Genomic DNA, 18,937 nt, shown 5'->3' with positions numbered 1-18,937 from the left:
ATTCGATCGGACATGGTGTCCCGAGGAGCAGAGATAGCGCAGGACAGGGCAGCGTGGAGAAGGTTGGCAAGGAGAGCGGAACACCCCACTTGAGTGGGACCAACGCGTGTGGAAGAAGCAGCTTATTTGATGTTTTCACCCACAAACCATCAAGATCAAGTAGGATAAACCGTTACACGTCAGTTGCCATCATCACTTCCTTTTTATTTACACACAAACAAGATAATGTGAATGGCAGCACAGCTGATGACATATGCATTGCCAAGTCTTAAAAATGAACAGTATGTGACGGTCTCCCTCACACTTTTCCGCCCAGTCTTACACAGCCTCCTAAACGCCATCACATCGTCTCACGCGGACTTCACCTAGCCTCATCTGGCACACACGATCTCATCCAGCCTCTCTCAGTCACTCACCCAACTTCACCCAGCCTTACACAGCCTCACACAGCCTTACAGAGCCTCACACACGGCCTCACGCAGCCTCTCAAGTCACTCACACGGCCCCACAAAGCCTCAACCAACCACACACAGCTTCTTCACAGGCACTCAGTCACTCACACAGCCTCACCCAGCCTCAGTCACTCACCGAACATCACCCAGCCTCACCCAGCCTCACACAGCCTCGCACGCTCACCATTTCGATCGCTATTCGCATGAAGTATCCATTCCAGCGCACGTTACTTCTTCTGGAAGAAGCCCATGATGGATGTTTGCTTTCCGAGTTTGCTCTGTTGAGAAGGCTTTTGGTCTTTCCCCTTCCCGCCTTCCGTCTTTCGAGCGGCCTTCTGAGGAACCTGACAGGAAGGCGACACACCTCCATGAGGGTTCAGAGTTCAGTTTTGGTGAAGCCCCAAAATTACCTGGCCAGTCTTGTCGTGAGGACCCTCCACCGCCCGACATAGCCAAACAAATAAAAATTTTAAGTGTACAAAGGCTTAACAATACACAAATTATTATTCTTTAGGTTCACCGGTAAGTTGAAAAAATGATCGATTAGTTACAATTATACGTTTTAGCTGCCGCATCGTAAGATGGAATAGAACTCCAACCTCTGGATTGCAAGTCCAGTGTCACGGATTACACCACGGAGGTTCCTTACTATGACTGTAGATTTTAAAAAAGCTTAAGCGCATATTTCTCAAATATTAGAACCAGGCCCTGCACCCCAATATGTTTTTGTTAGTACTTTATAAAGGATGCAATACTGTTCTGTCCTGTAATGATTCTTGTCATTGACATATTCATGTTAGGGGTCCCATAATTGCATATTTAGGCTTTGACAACCAATATTAATTAATTATAGTGGTCCCAATGTGGCTAATGTGGCCTGGTGTATAATATGCACTGGTCATAGTTTGTAGCAGAGGGGATGCTTTACCGGTACTGTTGGTGCTTTCTTGGTAGCTGGTTGGAATTCACCCTCACTGTCTGTACATGACACACTCACCCAATCTTTCTCAGTCACTACCAAAAACAGAGAGACACACAACACATGTACATGTTTAACACCATACACATGACTCAATTACCTGTATACGGACACAATCACACCCACAACATGCAGGTACCACGAGGATGAGTAATATGTGTATGCATTATAGACCCTGCATGTGGCCAAGTAGCGCTGTGACAGACACACACAACAGCAGGAAAGCTGGGAGTCCATATCATACATGAGGGTCAGCTGGGCACATCATCCCTCCAGGTCAATAAAATAGATACCACTTCATCATGATTTTGTGCAAAGTTAAACCACCAATGCCCCCTTCCCCCCCTCCCTCCCACCCATTATGTCAAATAACCGCAAATAGTTCAGGGCCCCCCAATGGTATTGGGAACCAACCCGTGCATGTTTAAACACGGAGACATTTCATATTAACGTGATTCGGTCTTTAAAAAAAGGCAAGTAATGTTTCACTGGAGGCAGACTGGGAATTTACAATCACTATTAGTATGATTGTTTAACAGCAAGTCAATAGTGCAACGCGCCTGGAAAAAAACCAAGCGGCGTCGAATGTGCACGGCGCGGAGCCGCGGGAGAAACACGACACCCGACTGACGGAAAATCTGCGCTCGGGAAAGCTTCACTACGCGTGCAAAACCGTAAAACGGATTTTCACGCCAGTCTCCTCGCCGCAAGGGAACTCGACCGGATTACGACCCTGACGGCTGCCAACGGCGGGCTTAGCCACGGCACAAAATTCAATAGCGGCAGTAAAAACTTGTGTTTGGTGTAAAAAAAAATACATATATAAAATGAAAAAAGGACAGGAATTCATCACCATCATGCTGGGAAACGTATCAGAGACGTGTGTGTGCAGTCATGGACAAACACAGATATACACGCCGTAAAAATGTGTAATATATTTCACATGTATCGAATGCTCGTTGAGGAAGGCAATGAAACGGGTGTAGGTGTGGAATGGAGCGGAGGGTGTTTTTTTTTACATATTTAATTAAATAAATGGCTAGCGGCCCCATGAAATGATAAAGCAGTGATGGCACTGTGCACTTCAAATGGACTTGGCGCTGTTAAGCCCAAGAGAGTTTCACTTCTTGGCCCAATGCAGTTTGTGCTGCATGATAAAAAAAAATTAGATATATATATGGCTCAATAAACGTCAGCCTGATATTGATATTTTTGAGAACTCTTTTTATTTCTCCGTGGAACTTTAAGCCCCGTGTGGGTCATAGAAGGAATCAAGGCGAAAGTGCTTAGCCATAGGAAACTGTGTTTAGAAGTAATTTTTTACTCCAGGGGTTACGAGTATTGTGGCGAACATCACTGACAAAATGCTGCCGGTTGTCCCAGTTGTTGTGGTGTTTATTATCATAATAAATATAGTTTAGCACGTCAATTTAGTTCTAATGAAATGCAATCTCCGTTCAGCGATGTCCAACAGACGCCAATGACAGAGACTGCCGCTACCCTGTTTTCTTTCGATTTAATAGGAAAAATATGAAGCTAAATTAAACACATATTATAAGAGTGATGCCAACACAGCAGCAGGCTCCTCTTGGCAGGAGAAGAAGGCAATGATATTGCATTAAGTAGCTTCGTATTTTACACTTATCTCTATTGATGCCAGTGGGAGACAAATACACACCATGCTGCCTTTGTGTGTGAATGAACGCATAACTATGTAATACGAATAAAGCGACTGCTTTGGTAGCTGTTTACCACCAACATTAAAACATTATTTTAACAGGAACATATATATGAAAGGTATATCAGGCTAATATTTCTGGTAATAGCTCTTATTAAAAAACGCACACATCGATGCAAATGTCCAAAACATCCCCTGCCTATATTTTCTATAATCTGCAACGCTAAAGCATACATATTATATTCGATATCTATAACAAGACGCCGACTTGCACACCTGTACATACATGTTCATGGGTGTGCGAGGCCATGTTTTTATGGCACAGTGGTTGGTAGACTGCGCTACAACTCCGGTGACGGGTTCAACTCCCAGCCACACATAACATCAGTGACATCAGAACAGCTCCTGGGCCGCGGCCTTGAAAGAGCACCTGGTGTGCTATGTAAAGATCCGCAACGGGGAGACAAACTCGGTCGGGCTCTACGGGAGCCATTTGTCTTTAATTATACACATGATTGTGAGTGGTGGCACGCTTGTAATCCAACGACTTGAGAGGTAGGGCAGGTGGACGCCAGTTGGAGCCGTGATGCATATCGAGACGGACTAAAAGGTTTCTAATCTATCCGTCTGGAGTTTGAGTGTTCGTGACGAACGTGTACTTTCTTAGTCATGAGACTAGATGAGCATTCCCTGCGTGAATAAATAAAAATGGTGGCAAACCATGCGCATGTGTACCTGCCACCAGCAATGACTATGAGGATCGATCACCACATGGCAACTTTGCCAGTTGTTGCTACCGCAGTGGCATTTAGCGTGCGTCTGAAAATCCAGCACACGCTGGAGCAATAACGCATAGAACGTGGGGGCAGAGAAAAAAATTCTAAATATCTTGGATGGCAATAAATGAATTCCAAATATGCATAATGCTGGCGACTCCGTGGACAAAACACAATGTGAGAGCCAAGGTTCTGTGCAGGATTAGTGACATTATACCATGGTCACGGCTGCCTCATCGCTTCTGAACATTTCTAAAGCGAACTTTTAAGAACTTAACTTTTTTATTCAACGTGGAATCTGTACCGTTGGCCAGGTATGACTATACTGAAACGAAACTCAATAATAACCCAGATGCTTTTATTTAAAATAAACTGTGAATGTTTCACTGCAGCCAAATTTATATTGTGGTTAACATTGTGTGATAGCTATGGCTTGCGTAATGGAAAGTCAATTGTGCAGGAGCATTGTGAGCTCAAATAAGCCGATTCTAAAAAGCAAATACCAAGCATGCTGTTTACTGATTGGTGGAAAACATGAAACATTTACTGCACTTTACTGTGAAGAATAAAATTACTTGCATTATCATGTTTTATGTTTCAATTACAGGTTTTCACAATTGAGTATTATAGAATGGATAATTAAACCGTTCATATTTAATAACCTACATATTATAAAACTTTGTTTACTTGCACTATAATTGTATTGTATTTCAAAGCATACAATTATCTTGTGGTGTGTATCAATACACAAAATTAACTAAAAAAAACTTCATTAATAAGAGTAATGAGTTTAAAAAAAAAAATTATTATTGCTACACATTATATTCGCTTAGTACAGAAGGCACACGGTGCCTTCTTCGCAGATGAGCTTCAATCAGCCCAAGCGTGCTTATTAACAACCCGGGTACATTATTGTGAGATGTTTACAGAGTAATTTTTATATATGTGCACTGCACATTACTTTCTCGGAGGGTCTAGCATGGGGATGTTTTGGCCAACACCAATGACACTGATATGCTCTTAGCTATGGGAGGTAACCAGAGAACCCAGCGGGAACCCCTGCAGAACAGGGGGAGAAACAAACTCCATGTAAAACAGTGCCAGGAGTCGAACTCAGGTGCTTCTTGCTGCGAGGCCCAAGTGTTACCACTATACCGCCACCCTGCTGCCCATATAAATCTAATGACCGCGTGACATTGCTGACAACACACCAGGTATCAAGAATCCTCCAAGAATCTACAGGCGATTACAGAGTAATGTACGTAGTAGTATGCATATGCCTGCTTGCCATGATTTGGTGCGAAGCTTTACAGAGCGGAGCGTACGCACAGGAGCTGGGAATTTCCCACTCTTCCGTCCGTGAGCTTACCCATCGATCCCTCGTCATCCAAGAAGGTCTTGGATTTGAGAACACGACGCCGTTTCCTTCGCGCACCTGACTTGTTGGCCTCCTGCTGGCAAAAACAGAAACTCACGATATCTCTCACATGTCTGTATGCTGCGCGACCGAGACCTTCCAGGGCCACGCAAGAGGCGCCGGTGTTGTTTTTCCACCAAGAGCCGTGCAGCCGACGTCAACCGCAAAGAAGCAGTCGAGGCGCGCGAAGATTGACGCGGGCAAGGCTGCGTTCGGGTTGTGTACTGACCGACATCGCAACGAAACTGTGAGGCCCCCAGACAGATTCAGATACATCGCAATGAGGCCAGAGTAGCAGCAGTTCGGTTCTGCCTAGGTGCAGCAAAAGGTGTGGGTCACACGCTGGCTCGGCTCAAGACGTTCGATTGGAAGACGGGGAGACTGCCCACCCTCGCAGCCACTAGTCGCCACATCACCAAACGAGAAAATCACCCGCAATGTGCCCTTATCTCGTCAATGTCGGAAGTTACGTAGGTTTTAAGCTGAATAATGCTTTGATAGGTAACCACAATGCACAACCGGTTGTTATAGGCTGCAGGACTATGTCGTGGAAAGCAGATGACAAGGCAGCAAATGCCATAGACACACTGTACTTCTTTTGCTGTGCTCCCGACATTCATTAATCTGCTCTGATCAGCGAGGTGAAGTGTGGCCAGATAACCCACGCGACCTGCATGGTGTACGGAGGGGGCCTCGTCCAGCAATGGATTGGAAAGGGCTGCAAATGTATAAAGAAGCGTGATGTACGGGGCAATGGTAAAATGGCCCCTGAAGCAGAACAGAGCAGACTGAAACATTTTCACATCCAAAATATCTTAAAACTTCAAGAGCATGTGTGTAAATAGCACCGGAACAGGGAAAAATTTGAAAGTAAAAACTTTGCTGAGTTTGCCCTCTCAGCCAGAACTCAAACAGCAAAGTTAAACATTGTCCCTGCTCCAATGAGAACAGCGCTCATCTCCGTTGACAGTCCTGAGTCAGTGGTGAAAAAAAAATGCATATGGTAGGGCCCAGCCTCCCCCCATAGTACAACCATAGAGTGCTACTTATTTTACTGGCCAGAGAGGGATGATGGACTGAGCAGACCCCCGCCCCAACAGAGCTTTGAACTCACAACCCTTCCATCTGCGAATCATGCCCTATATGACAACACAACCCGGTCGGACAGACGCACACAAAAAAAGAAGAATCCCGTCCAATCGCAGCATGGAGACGTAATCGACTGTCCCGTGTGCCACGTGTTAAAAGGAGGACCCGAAGAAAAGGACGCGACGTGGGGCTGCCTTTAATTGCTGGGAAACGGACAGGCGAACTTATCAGCGCTAACGAGCCTCTGCCCAGACACCGCATAACGAGCACTTTTAATTGCGTCAAACAAAAGCAGGGCTGAGACGGCACGGCGCCTCGGCCGTGTGTCGACAACAGTGCCGCCACCTCACTTCAAACAGCGCGTCTGCACGAACCGTGGCACCCCCCCGCCTCTTTATTTAGTGCAGGCGCCCCTGCACTCGTCAAGTTTAACACGGCACAATCACGGGTGGCGGCTTCGCGCGCTTGCAGGCGCAACACAATCGCCACGCAGAGCGCTTTTGTTTTCCCGAGCAAAGCCGGAGGGCAAGCGAACTCCCCCAATTAAGGTCGTCAATTGACTTGAGGAGGAGGAGTCCCGGTACATTAAAGGCAATAATGTTTAATAGACTTCCCAACAACCCCAGACTGCGACCGGTCACTACACAGAGCTTGTCAGAAGCACTTTATGGAGGTGTTTGTACTCTCGAGTAGTTTCATACTAGAGGAATTTTTTGACTTAACTTAAATTTGATGTTGTTTTGAAAGACTAATCAGCTCATCATTTGTCCAGATCTATAAAGAAAATAAAGATGTACTTTGTGCGGACATCAAATCTCGTTCCCATGTCTCTCCACATAAAAAAAATTAAAGTGTTTTTACCCATCCCATTGGCCGCATGGCCTTCTGGGAGTGCATATATATTAAGCAGCATGGCTTAATAAAATAAAACTCAGGACCAGTTTCAACATGCAGTGCGTCATCGGTAGAAAGGCTGACTTATACCAATGCTTGTGAATTACCAGATGTTTACAAAGACCATTTGCGATCGATTTTTGCCCTAGTTCTTTGCAAAACTATACAATACACAACACATTTGATGCATTAAACGTTGTTGTGGAGAATATAAGTAATAAGTAACCATATAAGTAACAATTTAAATGAGTGACGAATTAAAAGGTGGCTACTAATTTATTATTTTTCTGTTACTTATATTGTGAGACTTTATGATAATTGCGCGAAGCTGACAGTGAATGTCATATCAAGATGATCTCCTTTTAAAAATAAATTAATATACTGTCATGTGAATTACAGGCAAAACCAAGACGGGTAATATGTTTTTTAAAACGACGGAAGCTGAAGGTTAAGGTAAAGTTTCATTTAAATGTTATATAAATAGCATTCTGCCATGAACTTACTAGCGATAACTGTGACAATGACAATAGATGTTGTTAATGTACATGTTTTCAAATATTGTGCAGCTGCATTTAAGCACTTTTTGAACACAAATTGCTTACGATGGTGACATCATAGCTAATTCAGCCTTGTAAACAATTTCACTTTCAACGATGGGAACTGACACTTTCAGGAAAAAGGCCTCACCTCTGTTTTTTCAGAACCGATCTTGTCTTGTTGATGCTCAGTCACTTCAGGCAAAGGCGGAGTTCCAATGGTTGGCGGGGAAGGGGCTGAAAGAGAGAGAGTAAAACAGAATCGTTATACTGGAGGAATCCAATGAGCTATAGTACGGTTGTCTACGTATGGTGCAAAAGAAGTTTAACAGCATACATACAAAAAAAAGCTCTTTTTCACAGATATCCAGTAGGAACGGGTCAAAAAGTTACAAAAACACGACAAGAATGCAAAGTATAGGAAAGGAAAGCTAACCACAAAAAAATATGTTTTTTATTTCACCAAATTAAGCTCACTTAGCAATTTCTAGCTTCTTTTTCAGAAGCGACCTGACCACAAATGATGTGTAAACAAAGTGGCTCATGATGTGGAAATTTATAGCAGCCAATGAATCTAAATAATCTAAACGCATGTTTCTAAATGTGGAGGAAAAAACGGGAGGACTCGGAGAAAAAATCCACGTAAACCAGAGGAAGAACGTGAAAACTCCAAAATATACAGACGTAAGGATCGGGATCAAACCCACGACGACCTCCTGCATACCAGGCGAGGAAGATGACATCTCGCCACCGTTAAACAAATACGTGTTGAAGGAGAGACATTTTTACCCACATGCAAGTTGGGCAAGCGCTTGTAATTTTAAGCAGCTGCTGTCAAATGCACCGAGGGAATCAATATCAAGTACCAATGGCACCACCTCGAGGCTTAAATGGGTCACAGCAGTCCCAAAAAACATTTTCCAAAACCCTTTAGCAAATAATGTTTGTATCGTGCACAAACACGCTACGCAGAATAACAACTCCTGCCACTTAAGGTCATGCTTCACAAGGTCCAGAAAGGAGGATAAGTGATATAACCTCATCCGCTATTTACAAACTAAATCTGCAGGTGGAAAACACCACTTATTTATTCATTTGCATTCTTTAGGGAAGGCTTAGACATTGAATATGTACATTATTGCTTATAAAATGGAAATGTTTGCACTCCGGATGGCTGGTGGAACGAACTCACAGGGGCGAGGCGATCGAGCATCGTCATACCTTCCTGCTCTTCATCTTTATCGTCGTCGTCGTCGCTGCTGCTGCTGTCTGACACAGGCTGTCGGATTCTCTTGTGCTTTTTGGCCTCTGGCGATGCGCCCCTCTTCTTGCCGTCACGTACAGCCGCCCTCTTCCCAGCATTCCCAGTTCCCTTCTTGCCGGCATGCTTTGACTCCACGGCCACCACCACCTTCTTTTCTTCCTCGTCTTCGCTGTCCGACACCTTTGGCCGTTTGACTCTCCCACTGAGAACCAAACAACATTTGCGCACCGCTGAATCAACATTGGCTTTTTAACCACACCGAGCCAACTACATGCAGAGCTATTGGAGCAACATCTGTAAGTTGACCTTTTGTGTCTAACTGTGTTTTGGTAACAAAAGACATTGCCATGTCCTTACACGGAACATGCAATGGTTTCACTGAGGCATGAAAAATACACACTCATCTCACAAAATCCTACAAACGCACTTGCTAATGTACGTTTCAAACAATCAAATAGTTTGAACGATCGTTTGGACCACAATTAAAAAATGCACCTGCTGTTTCCACGTGTGTCATCAACCTTCGCCTGTTTTGCCTCCGTTGAAACACATGCCTTAACCTCAGTCTTGATTTCTTCCTTTGGTTTAGCTTTCGCTGCAAGATAAACAAGAAGGGGTTATCACTTACAATCCGGCCGCATGGCACTGCGGTTAGAGGACTTGACTCATCGGAAGGTACAACCCTTCGTTGTCGATATAATAGCACGTTGTGGGAAGTCAAGGAATGTCATCCTATGATTATACCGGCTCAGGGATGCCAACAGAGATGAGTTCCCCTCCCCCAATGCCAATGTGAGCAGGAAGCCACTTTGACGCCATCTTCTGAATTATTTACGAGCGAACGAGTAGGACTGTTCATGTCTGGAAGGCGCCTGGAACATTTCTTCCCGGGGGGGGGGTCACCTTCAGGTGAGCTTACCTGCCGACGCAAATATGCTGACCTTCACCGGAGCTTTACCAGAGGCTGCTGCAGGCTTCTGAAATTACACACAAACAGACCAAGGTGAGTATCAGATCGCTAAAGACTGCGATCAGTGTAGGGTGTAGCGAGCGTCATGGCTTATTAATGAACACCAACTCGGATAGTGCTCTGGGTTGCACAATTTCTTGCCGTCTATCCCTACACACAGTTGCAGAAATAAAACTGTCGCTCACACGTGTAAATTGAGGATCTGAATATAAATCTGTAGAAATTACGTCTTAAGGAACGTAATTATGCCCCGAGCTTCAAATGTTTTACATATTGATCATTCAAATAGCAAATGACTTAAAGACACACAGTATGCCTCCGAGTAAAAAAGCTGATATGTTATAGTTCAAACTCAGTCCTTTAATAATAATGCTGGGCTTACAGTATTATGAAGGGATTTTCCATTAAAAACGGCCACATTTTTAAAATAAATATGAGGTTTTTTTTGGGTTAGATTATGGATATTGGCCACGAAAGCCTACGTGTTTTTTTTTATTTAACTCACAGTTGCTAAACACAAGCTCAGATGCTCAAAAAACCAAGCGGTAACCAACAAACAGCACTATTGAAGTCGTAATAGATCAAACTTACACGTCTCTAATTGAGAAGGGTTTGTAAAAGCTTGGGAAAATAGATGACGATGGGAGACAATTCCAAAGTTGAGCAGAGCAAGAAAAGGGTGACCTGTATAGTCTGGTGGGTGAATAAAGTGTGTATCAGGGTCAATGTGGTAGACAAAGTCCTTAACATGGCTGGAGGAATCCATCGGTGATGTTCAAGAGAAGACTAGCGGTGGTAGTAACGGCAGAAGATGAATAAGGCTGTGATTAGCTGGCATCGAGTGAGTGACTGGAGTTAATCGGTGGGTGCTGGGTCATCCATAATTCTGATCGTCAAGCAACAGTAAGGTAGGAACTGGGTGTTCTACCCCAAATATGACATTATTCCAACTTTGGATACATCTGTGCTTTGCATCGTTGAAGTCAGAATTTTTCACAGTTAAAGGAGACTTAGGAATGGAACAGAAACCCAAACTTGGGATGCCTCCTTAGCCAGATTAATGATGCATTACTCATATGAAATGTGGTAATGGGAATATTTGATCATCCCTTATTTTACAATCATAAAACTAACTACCGACGCTAAGACGTAATTAACAATTCATAAAACCCATTATTACTCGTGATACAAGCATACAATCGCACGTGTAAGAATCAATAATTCATACATGTTATAGGAAACGCAAACCCTGCAGCCACGAGAGATTCTGCATGTACAATGGTAACAAATAGACGCTTGAATCAAATTGTAAATGTTAATCACAACAATTCATGAAATCTCTAAACGTGGCACATTAGTTACATGTCTACCAAACAACTTATTAGACTCATAAAAAAATATATATTGCAAATATATTTTAAATGACGAATCACCTCCTTGACCGGCTCTGGGGCAGGAGATTCCTTCTTGACTTTGACTTCCTTGCTGCCACCCCCCTTCCCAGCAAACATTCCCATGATGCCCTTGGGTGGAGCAGCACGCGGGGCAGCTTTAGGGGCGCATTGACCGTTGGTGGAAGCAGGGGGTGCGGCCGGGGCAGCTAGGGGGCCGTCGAGAGGGTCAGCCGGCTCCTGGGTGGAGGTCGCCTGAGATCGCAGGGCCTGCATCTCCTCCGTGCTCCGTGCGACACCCCGCGAGTACTGAATGCTGCTAAACCTATATGGCAGTAGCCAGAGACAAAAACAATGCGAAGACTTCTTCAGTTCTGGAAAAATCGCCTGCTGAAACTGGTTGTAAATTACCAGCGAAACGTCGTACTCAAATTGTAATGTTGTGGGTTTCCGCTCCAACACTCCGGTGTGCTAAAGTAGTAACTAATTGTCACGATTTGTTTACAAAACCACCCTTACTAATTGGCTGTTTCAGGTGGTGGTGGGTTAACGACACATTTAAATTTACACGATCTAACCAAAAAAAACCTTTAGTATATGTAGCGACGTCGCTGCACGTCGCTGTGTGTGGCCAACCAGGGAGAGGCACGCCATGCAGCACATTGCCACCACGGACACCGCTGAAGGGGGATGCAGTACCAGCCCTCGCAGGGCTCGGGCAGCACTGTCCGACAGTCAAGGATGGCACCCTGCTCTACGTGCAGGGTGCTGGCGAGAGTGCCGGCCTCGGAACGAGTTTGCAAGAGGCCATGGCACTCTGGTTGACCCCGGAAGACACGTGACCGGAGGTGTCTACCCGGGGACCCCCAAAGGGGGGGGGGGGGGGCTGGGGGGACCACGTGTCCAGTGGAGAACCTCCTCGAGAGTTCGCGAAGGCGGCTGTGCGGCAGTGGTGTGTGGCACCCCGCTCACACCTGCTGGACTGGTGCATGTTGTCGCGGATGATGTCATAGTCGGCCATGTAGAGCACGCCGCTGTCGAGCAGGCGGGCTCGCTGCACGCTGTACACGTGCACGCTCGCGAGCAGGGAGAGCTGGGCCTTGGCGCCTGCACAAAGTACAAACGGTGGCACTGAGTCTCGCACGGACACCACACCCAGCCCTGTGTGCTGGGCAGCTTTTATGAACGATTTACACTCGGGTTTAAAAGATTAAAAACTGTCATCATTATACATGTTTCAGTTTCCTTTCAGTTTCATTTATTAGGTATAACCCTGTGAGCCATGCGGCTCTGGACTCGGGTGTAACCGCAACAAACAAAAACATGAACAAGAAACATCTTAAAGTGACTACACGCAACAGAAAAATCCAGGAAAAAACAGCAGTCTTCCAGAAAAAAACACTATTTCAACACTGTGTGCAAAAATCCCAGTGGGATGCAAGTCCAACAATAACAACCATAAGATAATTTATATTAACGTTATCAGGCTAACTCTGTACTACAACAAACAAACATGGCTAAACCAAAACGTTTTCAAAATCACCAAAATAACGCTATAAAAACAATGTAATAGTGATCATAGGAACTGTGATTCAAAGTTAACAATAAACGATATACATAACATGTACGACCAAACTTTGCAGCCATAGCTGGCTGCATGAGTCACTCCATAACAGCAAGAGTATCAGTAGCAGTATCAACACTTTCAATGCTCCTTTAAACATCCGCACACTATAATCAAAACTCAAGATCATACTTCGCAGCGGTCATCCGGAGCGATACATTTGATTTCAGGCCATTCTGATTAGCAGTGGCAGCTGGGGGTGTACAACTCCTCTAGAGCAGTTCTGAGTGAAGATCTCACAGGTAGTGATCCAAGTTGCAGTTTATTGGCGATAGCATTCCAGACCCTGGGGGCATCAATAGAAAAGGCCCTTCCTCCAGTATTTGTACGGCAATAGGGAATGTGAAGCTGGTAAATGAGCGAAGACGTTAGGTCACATTTGTTCTTCGAAACGGTGAGGAGATCCAGCCGGTAGTCTGCTGATTTTTTTGTAAGTACATGTATGTAAACCATACAGAATACACATCAGACGGATATATCTACTGCTGGATAAAGGCCTCCCAGTCATCACCAACCCTCGCGTTCCTGCACATGAGCTGATCTCATCGCTCCATATCCACGGCGGTCGTTCTTTTGGGCACATCACCTCCTTTGGCTGCCATTCCATCACCACTCTCAACAATGCGCAATCATTCCATCTAGCGACGTGTCCTACCAATGCCCAAGTACTTTCGTGGGTATGTCTCTAATTTCCATGCTGGAAATTACACTGACAGAGAGAAAGATGAGCACGTGCATTAATGGGCTCTTACCCGGTTATAAATAGTCCTCTGTCTTTTCAAAGATGACCGCAGTGGAGGTAGAATCATATCAGATAATTATGTACAGCTATAGATTGTACCATCACAGCACCACGAGTAAGTAACAACATAGGGAGGACTTCATGGAGCAGCAAACAATGACCGATTGCTCATGACTGGAAATCCAAAAGCAAATATTCTTTACATGTAACATTCCCATTAATTGACTAAAACGCAAATATGTTTAATCTGTATATAAGATGCTTTAGCTATTTCAGGCTACACTCATACAATGGTAGTATTACCATGACGATGTAATATAAACTTACTCTGGTGATCGCATGGGTAGCTTACATGATTAAACACTTTGACAGGCAAACGACTAAAAATCACAAAAAAAATTCGTGAATTTTGATTCGAAGAAAATGCATGTGATGAGAAGCTCACTTTCCAGCTCTTCTTCTCTCACCACAGATACTTTGTGACACTGGATTTTAAGACAAAAACACAAAAACATACAAATAATATCCATCATTAATAAGGTACGTATTATATAACTCAAATTACATGAAGTTATATTATTTGGAAGAATGCATCCAAACTCTGAAAGTGTTGTGTTGGACTATCCTCATCTTTGTTGGTGATACAGACCCAGCTGTGGAAATTCCGTATTCCTATGACAGACTACAAAGGCACAATTGATGATGATGAAGAAGCTGATCATGACTATAATGAAGTAGCTAATGATGATAATGAAGAAACTAATGATAACGTTAATCCCCGATTATGCTCCGGGGTATGATTACGATGATACAAATAATGATGACCAAGTTGAGTTAACTATTCCTGTACTCTACAAAGTGGGCAACCCTGGGGACTGCTTTGCATAAACTATGGTGCACATGCACACATTGTTACTGGCAGAGAAATGCATTATGGGACAAACACAAGGTGCGCGGCTCACGGGCAGCCCGTCCAGCGTGGAGACGCCCGACACAAGGTACGTGACGTGCAGCGCAACCTTGGGCTTCTCCTCTCTGGCGCGCCGCACAAACTCCCACAGCATTCTGTGAAGGCAGCCACAGAGCAGTCACACCGCTGGCTGCACGGATCAAGCATCTTTACTTGCATAATAGAGGTTTTTGGGTTAGGTCGCGTAAATATATAAATCTGTCGTTAAAACCTGCCACCACCTGACACAGCCAACTAGTAAAGTGTCACTAGTACAGCACACTGGTGTGTTGGAGAGCCAAGCCACAACATGTGCAATTTGAGTACGACGTTTGGCCAGTAATTACAACTAGCTTCATCAGGCGACAGCCAGATTTGCGGAGAAGTCGACCTGTTTCGTTCCTTATAGAGAGGCGTAGATGTGTTGACCACCCTTTTGCGCTCTTGCTCAATGTGGGGGGTGGGGGGATTACTGAGGCAAGGTACATTATCCATGCGCATCATGCGAGCCCTTTGAACTACTCCTTCCTGTCTATTGTGTTTATTTAACCGGCGGGAAGGACAAGTTCAAAGGCTCGCATAATGCACATGGATAATGTACGTTGCCTCAGTAATCCCCCCCCCCGCCCCCCATTGTGCAAGAGCGCAGAAACGTGGTCAACACATCTATGCCTCTATATGAGGAGGTGGTGGGTTAACGACACATTTAGACTTCTCCACAAATCTGGCTGTCGCCTGATGAAGCAAATTCTAATTACTGGCGAAACGTCGTACTCAAATTGTAAATGTTGTGGCTTGGCTCTCCATCGCACCGGTGTGCTGTACTAGTGACAACCCTTACTAGTTGGCTGTGATGGTTGGTGGCGGGTTTTAACGACACATTTATATAATTACGCGATCTAACCCAAAAACTTCTATTATGGATGATATTGGTCGCGAAAGCCTACGTGTTAAACTGATCTTTACTTCCCTTCACCCGCTCAGTTAAGACTATAGACTATCTGGTCCCCGAACGGTGGCACACGGCCGGGTTTGGTGTCTCATGCAGATTTCACCATGTGCTGTATAACGCCCAACCTGTAGCTGAACTACAATGTGGCCGGCAAAAGGCAGTCCAGCAACTGGATTGATGACTTCCCTTTATAGATGGGTGTTATATCCCTATTCATGCGTGTATTTTCTCCAATTACGATGGTTTTCTACCATGTGCAAAACATTCAAATAAAATAAACGACAAAAAGATCTAAATCGTTTACTCCACCAGCCTATGAGCCTCCGAACCAATGTGTTCCGGAAGTACTGCCGAGTATTCAGATGTTCAAGACACGTGTACTCCATGACCAATGTAAACCTATTCAGCTATAAAAGACACATTGAAAATAGTACTCAAATGGTATGGCCGAATAGCCCAATGCAATATCCACTCACCGAATGAATCATACCAATACTAGGTTTAACTTTCCTGAATTTTTTACTCAGATCGTCCCTTCACCAACCAGTACTGATATGACGTTATATGAAGTATCCAGGTGTGGTGCAACTCTATTGAACAACCCCATATTGAGGTGACAGTAATGTGCAGTACCGTAAAACAATCTCAGTGGCAACGTAACCCAAGCATGTGGCTCTAGTTTTGATTGCAGATAACTCACTTTTTTGCAGTGTTCACATGCACCTGCAGAGTGTAGCTCAGCCATTTGTATGTGACCTGCGTGCAAAAGTAGGGGGTGGGGGGGAAATAACTTAAAAGCGAATTTCCATTCACTTCGTTAGCTATTTCACATCTCAGCGCTCACTGCAATCATCCCAAATCATGTAAGCAGCACTGCTATGTACCTTGATAAACTGAAGACAGTTGGGTACGTACGGTGCGAAAGAAACACATGGAGACGTAAACCAATCGGCTTGATTGGAAACTTTAATAAAGAAAGCTGCAAAGTATGTCCATAAGATAAATGTACGTACGAGAAAAACAAGTCCTCAAGAACAGATTCACGAAAAATAATGTTATTTGTTGTATGCACACCTGTAGATATTTTATTTACCGATGAGGAAACCGAAAAACTTTGGCAAGCTGATATTTGTCACGAAAGCCGGGACTTGCCACATGGCAGCAATAACGATTATAAACTATAAGGCCACTCCTAATCATACGAGCAGTGTGGAGCGATGAGTGGCAGTGGGCACGAGTTTCAAAACATCTCGATTTAAAGCTTTCGAAACTACAGGGATCAATATTCTTGGTTCTTAATGTTTTATTTTTATTATTTTATTATTTCCCTTCTACGTGACTTTACCGAAAGAACCAAGAGTATATATTTCACATCATTAACAGCCACGACGCATATAGCTTACACACTTGTTACACAACTGCAATGTTTTGTAACGGACCGTATGTACATTTGCATTACGCATTGTATAAACATTGACGCATTAAAACCAGTTTGATACCGATCTGAATAACAATGTAAGACGTCTGTGTGTCATGAGTATGCGAACAGCTACAGTATATGACTACCATTAATACTATTACAGTCCTGTTGACACGATTAACAAAGTTAACTGGTTAACGTGACTTTTCAGGTATCAACAAACTGCAATAAAACGCGTCCATAACGTTTTACTTAGGCACACAAAATGCAATCCAGTGCAAATGAACCTTTTTTTGTTTCCAAACCACAACGTCAAAGTAACAATGTTGTAATAATTTAACAGATTATGCACTAGCAGTAGGCCCCAGGCGCTAGGCAGCACAGGCGTGCGGCCTATTCGCTTAAAAGATTTATTTTCGTTTCCCTTTGATTTGTCAAACGGAGCGTCCACTCACGATTCTGCTCTCGTCGTCAATGAACTCGTCGATGTTGTCGATGTACATTTCATCGACTCCCGTAGCTGGCGGCATTGTTTACCTTTAATAGTTAAATTTTAAGCTTTCGCGCTCCAAATCTCAACGCCGATTTTTTTTATTTCCCAAACGCGCTCGGCTGAGTTACGGAAGCCCGCACGCGCCGGCCTCATTGTAATTCACAGTTTATACAGGGAGGGCGTGCAGACCTATGGATTGTATTCCATACAACTGATACACATGATCCATGCGTTTGTTAAATTCAATTGCACAATGTGATCGTGGTTAATGCATAGCACAGGGTGATCCATGTGTCTTGTGACCCGCCCCCCCCCCCAATGAATTGGCCCCGTAAGTATTTCCTTTGCATATGCATTTTTTTATTTAAAAAAAACTTCCGAAAATATATTAAGTTTTAGAAAAATGTAATGGGGGCCACAAGACATCCGGACCACCCCTGTACATGAAGGCAAAGGCGCAGCCCTGCAACGGCTCGCTCACGCCACGACTGGCGAAAGAGCCTCCACTAGAGGCAGCTCGAGAGAGTATTTTGGCCTACTCTTTCACGCTGGCCAAAACGTCTTGGAATAGACGTCTCTACAACAGCTTAACAATTACTTCATTTCCCTTATAAAGGCACAACATCCGCAGGCTGGCCATTGCCGATGGGTGAAGATGACGGAGCGTCCACGCGTGGGTGCACAGTATGATGACACCACCAATGCGTTTGCTGCATTCTCTTCTGCTGCCCACCCCCGCAAGTGCCGGACTGAGCGAGTGCAGGCCCTGTAGCATGTTATAAAGAGGCCCCAAATAAATAAATAAAAAACACGTAAATATTAAAAACATACATTTTTAACTTGCATAGTAAAGTAATTGTATTTTTTCATTTGCTATACAACCAGGTAATATGACATCGCTAACCTTAAACACCCAGTCGTTCATAAAATCCGAAGGCGGTATAGTACTATAGTAATAGAGCAAGCGCAGAATCACTGAACCGGAGTTGACAGCTTGAAAGCGTTTAGCGCGGGGCCCTTGAAAGTAGCATGTGTATGTCTCGTAGCTACATGTGTAGCTACATGTGTAGGTCTCGTAGCTACATGTGTAGCTACATGTGTGCTACGAGGATCACGTGGCACTGGCCCGCAGCCTGTATCACTGCGGGGATGCGCACATCGTGACCCAACGCCGTTCAAACGCGATCCAGAACTCTTCATTGCCAAGCTCAGCGTCCCAAGACTTGACGGCAGTCGGCCTAACTCAGGGGGGTGATGATTCAGTCGTAGGTGACTTGTGGGGCAGAAGAGGTGGTGGTGGTGATGGTGGTG

The 18,937-nt window shown here is 44.4% G+C and overlaps 1 protein-coding gene across 2 annotated transcripts; it reads right to left on the bottom strand.

Moving 5' to 3' along the window:
- Positions 1-183: 183 nt before the first annotated feature.
- On the bottom strand, positions 184-17,763 carry POLD3 (DNA polymerase delta 3, accessory subunit). Of its 2 annotated transcripts, none has more exons than XM_078613977.1 (13): positions 17,589-17,763; positions 16,414-16,469; positions 14,775-14,877; positions 14,258-14,297; positions 12,421-12,553; positions 11,489-11,771; positions 10,005-10,062; positions 9,581-9,680; positions 9,043-9,287; positions 7,973-8,058; positions 5,255-5,339; positions 1,381-1,466; positions 184-796 (listed from the first exon to the last, which is right to left on the bottom strand). In XM_078613977.1, exons 1-13 carry the CDS (start codon positions 17,661-17,663, stop codon positions 680-682), a joined length of 1,467 nt encoding a protein of 488 aa, XP_078470103.1. In that variant the 5' UTR covers positions 17,664-17,763; the 3' UTR covers positions 184-679. The 2 variants fall into 2 exon arrangements, with proteins under 2 accessions (XP_078470103.1, XP_078470104.1); XM_078613978.1 differs by having other exon boundaries at positions 5,255-5,336.
- Positions 17,764-18,937: the final 1,174 nt, after the last annotated feature.

This window comes from Lampetra planeri, chromosome 43 (assembly GCF_965212315.1).
Source record: "Lampetra planeri chromosome 43, kcLamPlan1.2.h2, whole genome shotgun sequence".
Taxonomy (NCBI): Eukaryota; Metazoa; Chordata; class Hyperoartia; order Petromyzontiformes; family Petromyzontidae; genus Lampetra; species Lampetra planeri.
Note: the sequence above shows the minus strand (reverse complement) of the source record. Positions and strands in the feature narration are given on the sequence as shown.

What these genes read in the sequence shown, in the direction of transcription:
- POLD3 (XM_078613977.1), bottom strand. Translation starts at nt 17,663, where the DNA reads ATGCCGCCAGCTACGGGAGTCGATGAAATGTACATCGACAACATCGAC. An exon ending in CATGTGAACACTGCAAAAAA is followed by an intron (nt 14,878 to 16,413) that starts GTGAGTTATCTG and finishes CTGCCTTCACAG; the next exon opens with AATGCTGTGGGAGTTTGTGC. An exon ending in AGAAAGCACCAACAGTACCG is followed by an intron (nt 797 to 1,380) that starts GTAAAGCATCCC and finishes CCTTCCTGTCAG; the next exon opens with GTTCCTCAGAAGGCCGCTCG.